An 18,920-nucleotide genomic window follows, 5' to 3' on the forward strand; every position below is an offset into this window, starting at 1 on the left:
CCTTCTGCTGATGATTTAAAAATCCAAATGTGTAAGTATCATAGTATTCATGTATGTATTTGGGAGACCGAGTAATAAAGTAACTTAATGATGCAGTCTTCATTCACTGCCCTGGAGGGTTTGTGTCTGAGTGTGTGTCTGTCTGTGTGTGTTTGTGTGTGGCAGCCTCCTACCTCGTTGCCGTACATCATGAGGTGGTGGGTGGTGATAAGGGCTTTGAAGACTACCACCCAGCTGGAGTTGGCTGTGCGCTCAAAGAGCGTGTCCGCCAGCTGGGGAATGTTCACGTTCATCTCATTGGTGCAGTGGATCAGATCTGAAAAACAAAGAGAAGCGATGAGGAAAACTTTTTACAAAGTTTGACAAGCCTGATCGACAACAACAGTTAATAGCTTTTCACACAGAAGAATGCAGACACACCGGTTTACCAACAGACCAACACACACACACACACACACCTCGGCTGAATGTTTGAAAGGAGACGCGATGGTGTTTCAGTGTTTCTTTCCTCTAGTGTGTTATATATACGTGGAAGTTCTGCAAAGTTAAAAAGGCCAAAGTCGGAGGTAAAACTTCCAAATAGCCTAAACCCAGAGAATTCATTGAGCATAAACATGAATCATGTTTAGTTATTCTCAGAAAACAACACTGAATCTGATGAATAGTGAATTGTATTTAGCGAATAAATAAAATTCACTTTATTAGGCACACCTGTATATCTAATGCAATACAACAGCTAGGTACGTTAACAGGTTTATTAGATACTATGACACAAAGACGGGACTACATGTACATACAGTCTAAACATCTTCACAACAAAGACACTTGGAAATAGAATAATGAGTAAAAACCCTAGAAAATGCTGATGTCTTGCATTCACCCCCCAAAAGAAAATCTATTTCAGAGACTAGAGGCTTTTTTTATACGAATAAAACACTAGATCTTATTGAGCAATCAATGTAAAAGCATTACCCAGAAACCCTCTTTAATTCACTACAAGTGGACTTAATGCTGGCGCTGCCTGATGCGATCGGACCAGATACCGACACCTTTCCCCGCCTCGCTGTTCCCTCCACTTTGGTTGAGATAGATTTGAATGGATTCTTGTTCGGCTCCTGCAGCTCATTGTGAAGATTCAGCGTCTTCACTCACAACATGCAACACACACACAGTGATCCTCTCGAGCACAATCAATACACACACAGCTAAATTGATCATTCACACCAGATATCAGGCTTTTTCTCTTATTTTGTTGTATTTCTCTAGAGTCCTCCATCTCTTTCAATCCTTCTTTTACTTCCACCCCTGCTCTCTCTCTCTCTCCATCCAGCTCATCTCCCCGTTCTTTGTTCTTCGCCACAGGACGTTACGAGTTGCCGGCTCTCACACCTGGTAACTACGGAAACAGCTTCTCATTAGACTTCTGGAGGACTGTAGCGGGGAGAGCCCCGTTGGGAGACTTCATCATCACAATCAGGTGCGCACGCCTGCACGAGCGCATGCTGGTGCACACGCTCATTCAATAAAGCGCCGCCATCGCTCCTTCCTTCACTCACTTAACGCATTATCCCCACCAAGCACTTGCGGACACACACAAACAGCAGACTTCCCCTACAACATTATTCTCTTTTCATCAACTTCCATTGCATGTGGACAGTCTGAACTTCACCTGACCTTAACCCAAACCCATTCAGATTGCATATGAACCCATTAAGTTGTTTTGTGTTTCTCTTTTTTTAATTCCACATCCTAACGCCCGCCCTGTCCACTTACCTCAACCACAGGGGTCAAATACAAATCTGTGCCTACGCAACACCAGCCAGTGTTTAAATGCATCATCCCTTAACCACGTACCCAAAAAGAGGAAACAGAAAATGTGCACACACAGCCACACACACAGAGACGAGGCTTTAGGCCATTTCATCAACACAAATGACTGTGGAGTAATGTACAGTGCATTACAGCACAATACATCCATTCAGTCGTGTGAATGACCGTCCACCAGAACAACGTTTAGCGGGCTAACCCTCTGAATTGCAGTTTTGCGACACGGCGAGCGGCAGCAGCGTAAATCACACACTCTCATGTCTGTTGGGAAATGCTGGAGCCGTATGAAGGCATCAGCACGTTGGACGAGTGCCTGCTCCGACTGCTAACCTCGCCTCTCTCTCTCTGCAACTCGTTTCCCTCCCACTGCATCGTTGCATGATATTATTAACACTGATTAGAAACAATTAATGTCGCTGAACTGGAAACGAGCATTAAGGAGCGACTGATGGCTTCTGTTAATGAATCAGTTGCCTCGCTGGCGTTCTATTTTCAATCTTACCACTCCGTCTCTTTCATTTCTGTCTGCCTTCGTTTTAACCAGCCTCATGTTTTTTCATTAGGTCTGGAGGGGTGTGTACAGAGAGCTGAGAGACGGCCTGATCAGGTCTGCAGGGAGGCGCTGGCATGAGTGTGCATGTATGTGTGGGAGCGATAATGTAAAGGGGTACATGTGCTGACTGAATCAGGCAGAGTGTAAAGCATTAGATGCCACCGATCGCAGACCAGGGGGAGAGAAGGGGAAGGCGACGCAATTGAGTGAAACATGTGGCACAGTACAAAAAGGAGGGTGAGGGAAAAGATAGAGAGAAATGGGAGTAAAAGAGAGAGAATGATGATAAATGAGAGCGAGAAGAAAGGAAAAGCAGATAGAAAAAAGACGAGTGGTTAAGAATAGAGGGGAGAGGAGTAAGAGATAGAAAAACCAAAAGAGATAATGAGATATGAGAGACATGAGTGTCTCTTCATCCAGACAATTTGCAGGGACACAGGGACACACACACCCCCCCCTTCCTGGAGTCGCCTTCAGCAGAAACAGGTCTGAGGATGAGGGTTAGTTCTTCTTCTACACACCCTGAGCAATTACTTTGGCCACAGATGGAAAAATACATACGTTCCAGTCTAACGGTTCTGACCAACACCTCATTGTGCATTAGAGAGATACTTTATTATCTTATTTACCTCGACTGTGGAAGGTAATAGTTATTTTTAAAGGCAGGATTTCCTGATATTTACCAGAGGGGCTGTAGGTGAGAAGGCAAATGTACGACACAGGCGCTGTAAACGGATTTAACATCAACGTGTAGGAAAGTGACAGGAACCTCAGCCAATGAGGTTATGTTTTCACCCCTGAACTCAAAGCAAAAGCAAACCTGGCATTTTGAAAAGGCCACTTCAGACTCTTTACTCTTTGTTCACAAAATGGGCCAAATAATTGAGAAAATTGAATTAAACTAGTCGTGGAAACCCTTGAGCATTTGGCATTTCAGAATGAGCTGATGAGTTTGTTTTTTTTTTAAAGAAAACTCCAGCCAAATATCGAACAATCCAGGGAGCAGAATCCATAGATCTGAGATACTTCCCTTCTCCCGCTGCCACTGGACCCAAACAAAGACATATCAAATGGGTCTGATTGTTTGGTCAGAATGAAATATAACACAGGGCTTCTCCTCTCTATTACATCTCCTCATCAAACTCCAGTAGGTTGTTGCTGCCTTGCACAAGAAATCATCAGTGTGACTAACAGAAACACACACATGTGTGAATGTGATCTCATTCCCAACAGTGGCCGTCTCTGTTCCCGTCTAATCTGAGGACCATTGTTACTGCTCGTGTGTTGACCTCTGCGGCCTTTGATTGGACGACAATAGACCAGGGACTTCCTGGTACCGAGAGACCAGTGTGAGCGCTGGAGAAACCAGACCCAGTAGGCGAGGAGGGAGTGTGATGCTGGGCGAGCATGCAGGGACACAATTCAGGAGACCCAGACGGCAATTTATCAATTTTCTTTAACACGATGGCTGTTTCTGTGAGTTGGTTTTGTCAGCTGTGCCAGAAAGTAAGCACCTGCAAACCTGAGCGTGAGTTACTGCCTCTGTGTGTGTGCCTGTGTGTGTGATTGTGTGTCTGTGTGTGAGAGGGAGAAAGCAGGAGGTAAGATCACGCTGAGGAAGGAAAGGAGGGAGGTGGAGAAAGAGATGACATCTGGCCCAGCTGGTTACCTTCTATCTGCGCTCCCCTCTTGTTTCTTCACCCACCTATTTTCCCCCACATATTCACCTGCTCCCAGACAGACACACAAACACACAAACACTGATTCTCGATCCACTTTAATCTCCTTCTTCATCTCCTGTGATCTGCAGACAAACTTGCTTCCTGTCCCTGACTCCATTTCCCTCTCCCTGGTGCAGGTTTATATTCTGCATCACAACAGGTTCACAACTTGGTCGTCAGTATGAACCTCTTCCTTCTCTCCATCGCCTTCATTCAACCACACAGGATTAACGGATGAAAAATCCCTTTGAACCACATTAAACCATGAAGTCATTGTTTATTAAATGCACCAAGGATTTTTACCATTAATATGACAACCGATTGTTTAAGTGACACCATAAAGACTGGTGTTGTTGTGGCTTTTAAAGTTGGCATCAGCCGAGATTGACTCAGTTGAGAGGATTTCACATCAAGAGCCGACACCAGGATTTGTAAAGTGGGATCTAGATAATTCAACAAGCCTTCTGGTGGGACGGGGGGGTGGATTAATGCTAAATAACAGACTCGCGATCAGCTCCTCAATCCTCACTTAGCGTCTTTTAAACCGTCGGTCAGACACAAAGGGACATCGGCGCCCGACAGTCCAGGCTCTTCTCTGCAGGGACCATGAAGGGGCAGGTCAGTTTATCATAGTTGAAATTCCAAGGCCTGTGAAGAAATCTCAAAAATCCAAACACTCTGAAGGGACGCATGATGTAATCTCTGAACTTGTGACCTTCCTGCAAAAGGATGCTTTGATACCACTCACTGATAAGGACGCCAAAGAAGCTACAACACTGATTTTCTTCATTTTTGTTTCTCAGCTGCTTTCTCATATATACACAATCATAATGAATATTTGTATGACTTGGTGATATATCCGAGAAAATGGCAGTTTTAGAGAATGATTTACGATTTAGGTCGATTCCTCTCAAACTTTGTTGGGTTTGAAGATTTTGGACAAAATGATGCTGCCTGTGAAAGACTAGTTAGCGAGAGCAGACGATTTAATCCCTGGAAAAATGTCTTTAAAGCCAAAATCACTTCATTAACCTCGTCGTCGACCGACTTCAGCTTCAAAACATGAGGACTTGATTTCCTTCGCCACAAATGAGTTTATATATTTCTTTCCAAGCAGGGTTTTGAACTGCAGCTCAAATTAAACAAGCAATAACCTTGGACTCTAAAACAATTACAATGAGCAGTTTTGCTTAGTCATCGAGAAAAACTATTTGTAGATTAGTGAATAGGGAAAATAACTGCTCACATGAGTAACAATAGTCTTTTGTACTAGTGGAATGTGTACATGTATTGCAACCATTACTTTCATAAATATTTGTCCAATAACAGCACTTCCCAGACCTTGAAAACCCCTCAAACATTCCCAAACTCTTACTAATCCGAAATGGTGACTGACCAACTGATACCCAAATACACAATGATTCACTATTCACACTGAAAATGTGTCTGCGTCTCGCCACATCACTGAACAATGTTGGTCATCCGGTTGAACGACGATGTGTCTAAGAACTCGGCCAACCTGAAGTTCCAGGTCTATCGAGGTTTGATGCCACTGCTAACTGAACAAGAGACGCCAGCCACAGAGTTAACTGACCTTCATTCACAATCTGCACAGGTGCCGAGCATTAAGGGGATGCACACAATAACAGACACCACACAGATGAAAAGCCAGACACAGAAGGCACCGGGGGGGGTGTGGGGGGGGTGTGTGGCCCCAATCTGTTAAAGATTAACGCTCTGCAGTATCAGCACCTTGTCTGGCATGTATTACTAATCTCGTTCTCTGCTCTGTCTGTCATTCTGTTGGGGGACTGCAGAATTGGTTCGCCCTGAAAAGAGGATTCCCGGTTCACCCCTCCCTCTTTCTTTCTCCCCCCCCCTGTCTGAAATTAAAAGAGAAAAACTCCAGCAGAACCTTCCTGAGAATGTGCGACGGGAGCAGAGGACTGTGAAGGTGCCAGTCTTGTTTTGTAGTGCGGACACGTGGGGGGGGGGGGGGGGAAGACAAGGCTTTTTATACATGATGAAGAGCACCTTCACAGACATTGTGTCGCACTCAGTTCTTTCCATGACGGCTCACTTTACTGCCAATATAGCCAATCCCATAATAGAGGTGATGTCATTGATTTGCATGTATGTTTAGATAGTCAGATGACTGCCCAAAAATAAAATGGTCATTTGACTGTAGCGCAGCAACGTAGCATTTATAACCTACACACAGATCACCATTTGAGTCTCGAGCCGTTTTCCTTATCACAAAATAGGACAAAAGTAAATTGAAAATGATTATAATGTGTTTTCTACAATGTTAAAAGACAAAATATACAATCAGGGAACAAAGGAGGTGACAAATCATCACCATAGGGAAGAAAATGTGATGCTTTCCTGTTGTATTGTTCCAATCCTCCACTTTAATGGAGTCGACAATGTTTTCAAAATGGCAATTGGGTTTTTATTTTTATCCACTTATATCCACAAGCCGTGTTGCCGTGTCTGAGATGCGAGATGACTTCCAGAACATATGAAGTGATTTGACAGCGAGCGCTAAGTACGGCAGCAGAGGAACTTGGTAACCAGGCTGCATTCACCAGCCTCGACGAAATCAGGGTTTGATTCTTGTAGCTGACGCGTCAGTTGTCTGATAACAGAAACTAAAAGAATATGTCGAAGTGGAGGAACAGGTTTTTCCCATTTCAGTGCGGAGAACTGTTCAGTTGTATAGAAGGGATTTTTACATTATATATATATATTAATATGCTGTTACCTGCCTATAGTGTGATCCACTTTGTAGGACGAGAGAGGGATCAGACGTTTCAACACAGAATGATGTTCATTTAGTAAATCATGGTCCCATTCAGAGTCAAACAGACCATAAAGCTTGGTGGGCATCGGGGCGCGAGATAACTAGAGATGAGTCGATTTATATAACAAATAATCTGCATGTTTGTATATTTGCTCAAATCTGCTGAAAACCAATCAAACTGAGACCATGATGAAACCAAATGAATAATTGATTAAAACAGTTAAAGAATCGTTAGTTGTGCTTAAGTACACTGTGATTAACATCTGAACAGTCTATAGTCTATACCTAGAATTCAGACGGGATCTGTAGTTAACATTTGAAATGAATAAAAGAAAGATCCAGAGCAGTAAGGTAGACTTCACAGGGAAACAGAAAATGAGTTCACTAGTAGCAGATCAGTGCTGGGTATCTGCCAAATCTGAGTTCTGGCATCGGAGTCCGTGCACAAGTTAGATCAGTGCAGGAGTGAGGTGGCAGACAGGGAGGAGGGATGGTGGGAGGAATGAGATGATGAGCCTGGAAGAAAGAGCGGGGGAGAAACTGAAAATTAAAGAAGAGAGGGAGGGAAGCGGGAGAAGACGTAAAAAAAGACAGCGTCACTAAAAGATGATCTATTAATAGACCAGCTCTGGTTCTTGAGCTTTAATTCTTCCCTCGAGGTTTTTAAGTAAGAGTGGTGTCGCCTCTCTTTTGTGGCCCCGTCTCTTTTAGTCACACAGAGGGAAAGACGGAGAGACAGTGGGAAATGGAGACGGAGACAAACGGCACTGTTTTCACGGGGGGATTCGGGAAATCTTGTCAAGTGAATAGGATTCGAGTCCCTTGCATGCACGTCTCGGCGAGTGTGTCACTGCGCCAACGTCTGGAGGGAACGTCTACCGATCTCTGTCAGAGGAAAAGAGTGACACCGACGGAGAGAGTGGCAGACACACACACACACACACACAGACACACACACACAGACACACACACAGACACACACACAGACACACACACAGACACACAGACACACACACACAGACAGGTAGAGAAAACAAGCAGTTGAATCAACCAAAACCTCTTGAGAGAACACGGCTAAAAATAAGCCGACATCAGAAACAGAAGCACTGAATGTTCCCAAACACACACACAAAACCTGTTTAAAACCCTGTACTCTCATGACCTAATACACCAACTGTGTGAGTACGTAGTCTTCCCTCTTATAGTTGGATAGTTTGTTATAGTTGTGCAGGAAAAGTCACCGCGAGGTTTCCCTTGAGGAGGAAACGTAACCCCCCGACCAAATCAGCGAAGTTTCCCCCGGATAAATGAAAGTGGAATAATTCAAACAGTCTAAATTCTTAGTGTGCAGATGATTGCACTTCCAGATCTGTGACAGCACATGATGAATAATAAATAAAAGTCCTACAAGCACACTCTCGTTTTAGCCCACTTGCAGGAATTTACGGCATAAATTAGCAAAAAGCTAGCTGGAGGCTTGTTTTATCATTATTGTCAATGCACAGAGACAAACTGGATGCATGTTTAAAAGGAGACGTGTGATCTTTTTCAGTGTTTCCTCCCTTTAGTGTGTTGTATAGCTTTTTTCTCTGTGGGTTCATCACAACTAATGACACTTTTTACATTACACACAGTCATTTGGTCCATTTCTAATATTAAAATATTGATTAGCGCAGCTGTAATATCCAGTTTCCTGATGACACGTTGCAGAAGCACTTCTGACCAGGAGCAGAATGTTGAATTGTCGTCGGCTCGTCAATGACGACTTCTAAGGAACATTTATAATACAGATGTTCTCTATATGAACTAATAACCTCTGTAAAAGTGCAAAGTCGCCTCATTCTTTCTGAACGTTAAGTGACGAGGTGCACGACTGAAGGATCTAAATCTGTGGTTAACTCGATTATTTTTATAATAATTAACGAGCACAAGATGGGGGGGGGGGGGGGGGTAAATGCACGAGTGGACTTATGCAAAAGGAAAATAATTAGGTTGGGACTTTCTAGAACTAACATGACTAATGTAATGTAAGCGCGCCAGCAAATGTTGAAAGCCAACCAAGTCTTTAAGTAATGTGAGAAATATTTTATAGATGCTGAATTATGTATTACACCCTTAATAAAAAGCTGAGTATTACTGCAGATTGAAATGTGCAGTGGTTATTTCTGCACTCGATTATTACTCTGGGTTTGCAGTGGACATTTCTTATTACTTGCACCAAGGAGGTTATGTTTTCGCCCCTGTAGGTTTGTATGTTTGTTTGGTATTTAGCAGGATTACGCAAAAACTAACCGACAGATTACGACACAACTTGGTGGAAGGATGTGACACGTGTCAGGAAAGAGTCCAGCGAATTTTGTCATGGATCCAGACAAAGGAAAGGGTGCAGGGAATTTTCTTTCACTTTCAGTATTAACTTAGAACCATTCAACAGTCTTTTACCTGCATCAACATGGGGAAACAAAAACTGCTGCTTCTACTCGACTTATTGCAGGAGCTCTTGACCCCTGAATAGTTTTACAATGCTCCATCAACTGTGAATGTGCCCTGACATTATTCTCTTTCTTTGTTGGTTGGTTGGTTGGTTTGATCGTCAGCAAGAATAAAAAATCATTGGCGTGGATCCCGGTGGATACAGTCATTTTTTATTGTTTTCTCTAACATTGCGAGACAGGGCGGTTTGTTTGTTTTTCAGGGGCCCGATATCTACGAGCTATGTGCCGTTTCTTGGGGATTCAAATAAAAATCCACATCCAGTGGATTTGAGATCGTGTGGATTCAGTAGAAAATCCACAGTTTATATGCGTCTTCAATAGTTTTAAGTCCGAACGAACTTGACGGATTTGGGGCAGAAATTAAAAGAATCTGTTGAGCGTTGCTGCAGGTATGAGCTCGACTGAGTGTCGTTCTTTTTCACTATCTAGCACGTTTGTAACTTACAGGGACTGAAGCTCTCTCTGGAGAGGCTAACACAACAATGCATTTCTTCCTCCCTCTCCCCCCCGGGCTTCACTTGAAAACATACATATCCAGACAGTCAGCAGTGAGGCTTTCTCCTGCCTGGGAGTCTGAGCTGGGTCTATCTCCGCTCTGCAGCCAGGGAGGGGCTGCCTCGCTCTGTTTAGATAGCAGTACACACACCTACAATCACTAAAGTCACAGTTGCTAACCAGCTCCACCCTGCAGCCGCTCTATCAGGGCTGGAATCAATGCAACACAAATATCAGGAAATAAGCCCGGGAGTATTTGTATCCTTAAATACCCTTAAAACACATTGAACCTTTTCATTTCCCCGACTGCTTGTGCTTGTGGTATTCAGTCGATGGCGATTAATCACTCAATGAGTGCATGCTGTCCAATGAGAGGACAGACGAGTAGAGGATAGAAAGGCACAACGTGACAGAACTCAAACTAGGGGGAAGAATAAAAGATTCAAAGGCAAATTCAAAGTTGAAAATAAAATTAAAGACAAATAAAGTATAAGGAAACTGAATCTTTAGTAGTTATCTTTAAAGTTAGTTAAAAAGAGGATAAAACTGAAGCTGTGCCATTTGACCAAAACCACATATCGTGATGGAGGTCGTTCCGTATCCTGATAATGAAACATTCCATCACTCGTTACTCCTACCTTTGCTCGAGCGTGTAAATTGGGACCATGTCTTTGCAGATGTAAGTTGTAACAGCAGCTGTTGTTTGCTTCCATCTTCAGGATGCTTTGCCATATGTTGTGCCGCGGGGCGAAAGCCTTTTGTGTAACGTCTGAGTCTGGGGTTTGTTTTTTCGACTGCACTTTAGTGGTTCTCGTCTGGCGACTCCGTCCATACGGTTTGACAAGATTCTTACAGAGGTTGTAAAAGAGGTTAATGGTGTTTTGTGTCTGTTGCGGCAGAATTCACGCTGCATCTCATTGTGTGTTGGCTGGTTTGACTGACATTTGAAAGACAGAGCGACATCCTGGAGAGTTTTCATTTTGCATTGACACCTCTTCGCTCTCTTATTGACAAACTAAACTCTCAAATCTAAGTCTGCGCCACAACTGAGCTCTTTGTGAAGACCAGGAAACCATAAAGCAACCATGTTATAGCCAAATGTCCAATTACATTTGAACAGAGCCCAATCAGTATATTAGTTGGCTGACAGTTTGTGAGCATTTCACAGACATGTCAGTATCTGTATCAGCATCAATCCATTATAGGCTCTACTTTTCAATCCATGAAATGTATGCACAGTGTGTTTCAGAACTGTTTCCCACACAGTTCTTTCTAAATTGCTGTAAACCTACTCGCATACAAGTCTTTGAATTTTAAATATTTTGATACGGAATGTGCACAAAACGGAGCGTGAGGGAGAAAAAAATGTGCAACTGTCCAAATACTTCGGTCTGAACTGAACGTTCAAATCACAGATGGTGACCGGCTTGAAAGTGAAAGAAAAAAGAAAGAAGTGGAAAAGAAACTACCAATGCACCAGCAGTTATTTTAAAATGGGTTATCTCATGGGTGATTCTTACAACTTCAATGTGACTTGTGCATGAATCCACTTCTGTTAAAATCCTATTCATTATGGTAAAAGGGAAATGTTTGTGTAGCAATCCCAGAAATACCAGATCTACACACACCCATACACACATACCACTTAAGTGCATTCCAGCAAACACACCCACATGTAACACACAAATAAAAATGTATGTACACATGTGGCACGGATCTGAACTCCCTACTCAACAACCTACAGTATACTACCCCCCCCGTAGCCCACACAGAGCACCACATTAATTTGTTTTGTATAACCTAGTTTTAAGGGTTTAGCTAAAACTGGTGCAACACAATATTATGTCAGAGGACGTGAGCCACAAGCAGCTTAGCGAGCCGGTAAAAACAATATGCATGTTGTATGAAAATACAACAACTTTGGCTGCTTACTGTAAAAAAGAAAGAAAAGGACCAATTTGGTCGTCAGCATCAATCAAACCAATGTCCACAAAGTCCACAAACATGTGCATAAATGTCCTTGTCCACGTCTTTATCTTAAAATAGATCTTAGCTGTGTTTAATCTGCGCTACCTGCACTTTTAAGAGTCCTCATGCAATGCACACGGACAATGCATCTGGTTACCGCCAGCAGAGCAAACATAAAAAAGGTCAAAAGCATGTCACATGTTTCCTGGCAACAAAATGCTTCAATGTATTTACTCACCAGCACAGAGGCCACTCAACGAGCACTGCTGCCATTAGAGACACAACAAGAATGTATGATTGGGATTCTTTAGTGAACCCAACAGGGAATATCTATTTTTACCTTTCCAGTGTTGTTCAAAAGCACTGAGGAGGTTACTGTACAGAGTACAGGCCTGGTGAAATAAGGTCAGGATGCACTTGAAACTAACAATACCACAAGTTTTCCAACTATGTCTGAAAGTGTTGTATTTTTCCAAATGGCCACGCTCAAAGATGGGCTAAAGGCTTATTACAGGGCAGGGTAAGACAGAACAATTGTTCAAATGTGGATAACAATGCACGTTGTTCCCCAGTGCTTTCAAAGACCGTTATGGTGTTGTGCTCATGTGTGAGGGTTATTGTTGGATCGCAAGTTTGAGAAAGTTACAAAAGATTGTGAGATGCAATCCTCCCGTCAACTGCAATGTCGAAACAGGAGTTGGAAAAGGAGGTTTTCACTTCATTTGAAGAATCATTTCTAAATTTGGCATCACACTGTCGACACATGAGTCATCATCCTGCTCTGAAATCCCATTGAGGAAGTTTTTTAAAATATCATTTAATAACATAACAATCCCCAAACTTTCAATTCTGCTATATGAACCATTACACGGCAGATGAGAACTAAAACCTTTGGTGTTCAGACAACTAAAAACTATGCAGCTTAAAATCAATTAAATTTCAATTATATTTTGAATTTTGTGTCATTTTTTATAGAATATAGCACCAAACCATTTTGAATTCAATTTCTTCTTTCACTGGCTTCTTCTCAGCAGCAATTCCACCAAAGGCTCATGGGTATTAGAGCATTAAAACCCATCCACTGACACATTAACATGATTTCACAGAAACTGAATCTAAATTAACATAAATCTGTAGGGTGGTTACATTATCTAGAAAAGCCGTGTGTTTCTGTGTGTAGTAACACACTGAGACAACTAAAATAGATATAAAGAATGGGGGGGAAACACAAAAGAACCCATGACTGTTACACTCAGATTCCTGTTTGAATCATACTTCAGAGTGAAAGGCCTTCTTGTGGGTTTCTTCCTGAATCACTCTGTCGTGCTTGATTTCCCCTCAACTCTCGTCTTCCCCCCTTCCTCTAATTCGCTGCTTTGAAGACGATGAAGAACACATTTCGGACGAAGGGGACACATGGTTTGTAGGAGACGTGAAGAGAGGCCATTGAGAGTGCATCAAGCCTGAGGAGCGACAGGGATCGAACTCACTCATCCGCCGCTTGCATGGGTTCAGTCACACCTCCGTTAATGTGACTCCGATGGCTCTCACGTGACAACCAGGCGGCGCCCAGGAGATGTCAAGGTGTGAATTCCTCACAAAAGGTTAAGTGCCGGAGGAACCAGTCATTCAGTTGAGCAGCTAAATGGAAACTCGTAATCATTCCATGTTCCATTAGGTGGATTGTCATAAACAGTCATCAGTGTTTCATTCACTACCTCTAAGAAACACACAGTTCAAGCGCATGAACAAAGGCTGTGAAAGCTCCACCATTACAGCCCCTGCAGTTGATTCCACCATCCAACTCGTAGACTCAAGCCCATTTAACACAAAACAGTTGGCTGGTTTATCGCCATGACAACGGGTTGAGGGGCAAACTGGACTCGAGTGTAAATGTCACAACGTCCCACCGATTACCCACAGTGAGGTGGTTCGCCATTGTCTAATTTGTACTGCTTCAGTTTTCATAATGAACCCAAAGAATGTGTCCGGCTCTCGTGAACAACAGCACTCAGTGGAGCGCAAGGATAAAAACTTAATCTGCGCCAAAAATGCGTCACCGTACTGCAGCTGAGAAACACCAAACCACATCCTTATCCCGTGTAGCGGGACCGGGTCATCTAATCAATCCCCCCCAACCCCCAAGGCGACTACTGCCACAGATGGAATGTAATTCTGTGGTAAACACATCACTTAGCTAAAGGATGGATTAAACACACAATATCTCTTACTTTGACAAACTGTGAGCAGGTGGGCGAGCAGACACAGACGTCCGAGCAGCGTTTGACCCCCCCCCATTGATTTTTATGACGATAATCTCCATAAATAGAAGAGCTATTCACCACTGATGGTCCGAGGCCTCGTCATGTTTGCAGAGAGGCCAAATCATGACACTAAATGGTTTTGAAATGGCACTTATTTTCACCAGTGGTGCATGAATGTCACGGCTGCTTGAGCTCACAGCCGCCCCCTGAACCCGTGCACGTTCGATGCTGGCAACGCTGAAAGACTTCCGCCAGGGTTAGTCGGTTATTGGGTCTCGATGCAAATACGCCAGTGAGATCATTCACAGGCTGCTGTCAGACAGCCACAGCTGCTTGCAGTGAATTTGTGCCAAGGGGCGAAAAGAAAACGACGGTGGTTGTATTCGTTTGTGTGAGTGTGTCAATGGATATGTACAAAAAAGAAAACAGAAACCACATATTTTAACCCGCTTAACTGGAGACTGGCACATGTTGGAAAGGACGCCAAGACCTCAGAAGTGCATCAAAAGCAGTTCTCCTCATCAATAATAAACGTATTGAATGGTCGAGGTTTTTAGCTTCATAGTTAAGATTCCAGGTGTTCCTAGGTTTCTTCCTGAATAAATGGCAGGCAAGCAATTCCTTGGATTATAGACTTCCAAGCTGAATCACATGCTAGCTGGCTGGATGGCAGGCGGAACTGCACCTTCCCAGGCCTCTGTTCAGGCCTGTAGCATCTTGCTTCCAGATGAATCGCGACTGTGCCAACATCCAGTGGAATTGGACCACAGTTTGGCCGTGGTTTCTAAATTCATCTCAAAACGTGTCAGCAGTAACAACTTCTGGTTAAATTTGACTTCTCCTCATCCTTGTTGATGCTCAACATGTTTACACTCAGACAAACTGTTGCAGACTACTGCAGTTGTGAGGTAACGCACAGTGGATGCAGATTTCAACACCGTGTAAGAATTACAGCATTTGGTGTAGGAACATTTATTTTTCTACCATGGCCGCAGAAAAATTCTGGATTCTGATTGGCTGGAAGGTGTCGATTAACTTTAAGTAGTACTAAATTAAATTAACGCTTCGATAATGCTCTAATAATCACTTAAACCTTCAATGATAGCAGCTTCTCACACAAGAAGATTTGCCGCTTTTCTCTTAACTGATAACTGAGTACCTTTGGGGTTTGAACTTAAAAATACTGTCAACAAGAAACAAAAATGATATAAAGTAAGAGCAGGGATTTCTTTTTAGGACAAAAAGGGAAACCGTTACTGACGGTAAGCTTTAGCTCTGCGTTGTCTTCAGAGCAAGTATTAACGTAATGACTGATAAGAGAAGATGGGCGACTACGTCAACGTCGAACTAGCTTACCTGGCTTTGTTCATTACTTTATGATAATTGGCTAGTTGACTGAGCCTCCCTGGCTTGCGACCAACAACCTAACAACCCTGACAATCCTGGAATTTACCTTCATGGAAAAACCATCAAACGGACAAACAGCATGACAATCAGGCCTTCATGCAGTGCACCACTCACTGACCGCTCCACCTACGACACTGAGGTCCTTGCTCTCACTAAAGAAATCAATATCCCACAATGATTAAGCTCAACGTGGCGTATTGGCTGTAAAGGTCCGGCCAAGTTCACAGAGGAGCGGAGACAATACAGGACTTTTGTTGAACGTCAGCAGCTGAGTCTTGTGAGCGAGTGAGGAGGAGGAGGAGTTGACGGATGCGAGGCAGCTGAGCCGAACCATCGATCAAACATCTGCCTCTCGTGCCGACAAAGCCGGTTCCCAGAATCAAAGCCTCAGCACATTTAGTCCCAGTCATGCCTCGCACAAGCACAAGCATTATGCATATGGCCCGACGTGACTCGTTCCTGCTTTTACTTAATATATTCATTCATTCACTCGTTATTTCTGCCAGTTTCGACATGACTCAGTGTAACTTCATTGTCACTTCAACTCTTCGTTACGACATTAAACTGTGAAAAGACTAGAAGAATATTGGGTGTATGTGCTTTTCTTGCTGACTACATTCTGCTCTCCACCTGCAAGTTCCGTGTGAGAAATGTCCCCACCCAAAAAAAAATAAAGGCCACCAAAGCTGCCTCGTGAGAAAATATGATGCCTGTGCAATTGTTCTCACACACCATCTGTGAGATGTTAGTGCACACCTCCGTCTTTTTGTCTCTCGCTGGAAACGAGGTGAGCACAAACTGTCCTTCCTGGACTGAGGGCCTGATGAAAGACCTGCTCGCTGTCGCTTTTGTTACTTGTTTTGTCATCTCGGTCTGCGCCTTGATGTCCGTACGACAAGAACCTGCTATTTAGGGGTTTTCTAACAGAGCCAGATCCCCCCCCGGTAGCACAAAATGGTTTAAATGGAAGATGAAGTAATCGTCAAGTGAACGGCTGATGGTAACAGCCTCCATGAGCGAGAAAAGTTTGTCCTGCTAGAAACAGTGGAGAAATGATAAGTTACTTAAGTCGGCCTCAAAACAATCTTGAAAAAGTCATTTATCAGGCAAAACCTTGAGGATTTACTGGTTTTCTTATCATTAAAAATGTTCTATCTTTAGGTGTCAAATGTCAAATGTTTTGTTTGCAGTTCCTGAAATGTGAGGATGTTAAGCTTATCTTCAAATGAACCATTTAAAGACGTCACCTTGGGTCTGGAACATTGTGACGAGCATTTATCGGTTTTAAGAGATTGTTATGGATAAAAACCTGAGAATATCATATTAAACAGTCCCCTAAATATGCCTGACTTTAAAAAAAAAAAATCAAGATTCATAAATTATAAATTCCAGGATCCACCCCCGACCTTTGAACAGGCTTTTCAGTAGTTCAGCGTAATCCTGCTGAAAACCAGCAAATCAAGTAAAACAACCAACCAACCAAACAGGATGAGTTATTACAGCCCAATTTGAAACTGTTCAGATAGTTTCAAATCCAACCAAAGTACATCAATCAAAAATAGACAGGTTAATCAATAATGGGGGGGAAAAACAGTAGTTGAAGCTTTAATTGAACGGTAAAATCTGATGGTCAATCAACTTCAGGGAGTTTATTCTGTCACTTATCATCGAATCTGACATTTGGGGATGAAAATCAAAGAGAGAATTTAAAACATGTTGAGAAGAATTGCCTCACTAGAGCTAATATGACTAATGTGCCAGTTACTGTCTCATTTCCTTATTAATACAAGTGAACAGGCAGGATGGGGTAACAGGTGGCCCACGGCCAGGTGGTGAAAGTGTGTAAATCACCCGACAACCAAAACCTTAACTCTAACCTAACCACAATTCACATCTTACCACTAAACTTAACCAGGAGCTGATAGATCAAGTTTGTCCTCATTAGGACGAGGCTTTGGTCCTAATGAGGTCCTGACAGGTCCCTCTAAACGACTACACACACAGATAAACACACACACTGTTATCTGTCTCTAGTTGTGAAGACACTACATGAATTACCACATTCCACCTCCTTACCCAAACCTTAACCTTTAACTACCCTCATCAGGACTTTGCATTGACTTCCAACCATTGTGGACATCTTAGCCAAAACCCTTAAACCCAACCTTAGCAACAACTCATCTCTAAACCTCACCTGATCACATCTGACCACAAACCAGAACCAGAACCTCAAACATGTAACTGTCCCTCATGAGGACCAGGCTGTGGTCTCCACGAGGTCCTGACAGGTCACTGTTTGTGCTGGAAAGTGTCCTAAAGAGGCGACAAGCTGCACACAGACAGACACACACACAGACAGACACACACAGGGGTGGAGGGGGTACTCACAGTCGAGGTGCTTCTTCTTGGGTCCGCTGACTTCGTGCGTGGTGGCTTTGCACACCGCCTTGCTGATGGCCGACCCGGTCATGCTGTGCTGCGCTGCAGCGATCCGGTCCGTGATAGACTGGCCTGACATCTCTTATTATTCCTCCCTCTCTTCTTCTTCTTCTTCTTCTTCTTCTTCTTCTTCTTCTTCCTCCTCTCCTCCTCCTCTTCTTCGCTTCAATCCGCACGACAACGACCCGATCCACGGATCAACAACTCGCCGTGACGTCCCTGTCAAGTCGGAGGTGAAGCAGGCGAGTTCTTCTTCTTCTTCTTCTTTCCAGCCGAGCAGTGATGTCGCAAGCGAGACAGAAAGGGGACACGGATGTTTGGCGACGGAGGAAAAGTCCACAATCAATTCTGCCGGAGGATCTAAAGTAAACACCACGACACCGAGGACAGCGGGTGTGTGTTAGCTGACGCTGCAGCACGGGAACCAGGAGCGAGTCCCGCTGTGGACTTTGTAAACACTGCGGAGGACTTTCTGGAACCGAATAAACATCGCTAACCGGCGGGCTGTGACCTGGACGACGGGGCTCTGCAGGGGGGGGAAGTCAATAGTACGAAGAAGTGACGCGAATCCGTGGGAAATCAAAGCTCCGACGGCAGCAACAATGTCCCCCGGGTCCAGACGCTCGAGTTCCTCCCTCCACGTCAACTTGTTAGCCTGCGCCGCGGCTAGCTAGCACTGGCGGCGGGGCAAAGTGGGAGCTAAACCGCCCCACGGGTGGGAAAAGTCACCGAGAACCGAGCAGGACATCCCCTGGAGCTCACGCGGCGAGAGGGTGGGACTGACAGCCCCGGGGAAGGCGCGGGTTCCCCCCCGGAGGAGAGGACACGGGAGGGGCGGCGGGTGTTAGCTGAGAAGCTAGCCGAGGGGGGGGGGGAGCTAACCAGCCGGGGAGCGGGGCGAGAGGCTGAGGTCTGGCGGAGGAGCAGAGCCGGCGACCGCGGTAAGTT

The 18,920-nt window shown here is 44.0% G+C and overlaps 1 protein-coding gene across 3 annotated transcripts in view; it reads right to left on the reverse strand.

Moving 5' to 3' along the window:
- Positions 1-18,091, reverse strand: part of LOC117751769 (phosphatidylinositol-binding clathrin assembly protein-like) — a 43,267-nt gene extending 25,176 nt beyond the window's left edge. For all 3 annotated transcript variants that reach the window (XM_034568676.1, XM_034568675.1, XM_034568674.1), the window contains exons 1-2: positions 17,922-18,091; positions 174-316 (exon numbers count right to left, since the gene is read on the reverse strand). In XM_034568676.1, coding sequence (XP_034424567.1) covers positions 174-316; positions 17,922-18,051 — 273 coding nt within the window. In that variant the 5' untranslated portion in view covers positions 18,052-18,091. The remainder of the gene's footprint in view (positions 1-173; positions 317-17,921) is intronic.
- Between the last annotated feature and the right edge of the window lie 829 nt (positions 18,092-18,920).

Source organism: Hippoglossus hippoglossus, chromosome 18, assembly GCF_009819705.1.
Source record: "Hippoglossus hippoglossus isolate fHipHip1 chromosome 18, fHipHip1.pri, whole genome shotgun sequence".
Lineage (NCBI taxonomy): Eukaryota > Metazoa > Chordata > Actinopteri > Pleuronectiformes > Pleuronectidae > Hippoglossus > Hippoglossus hippoglossus.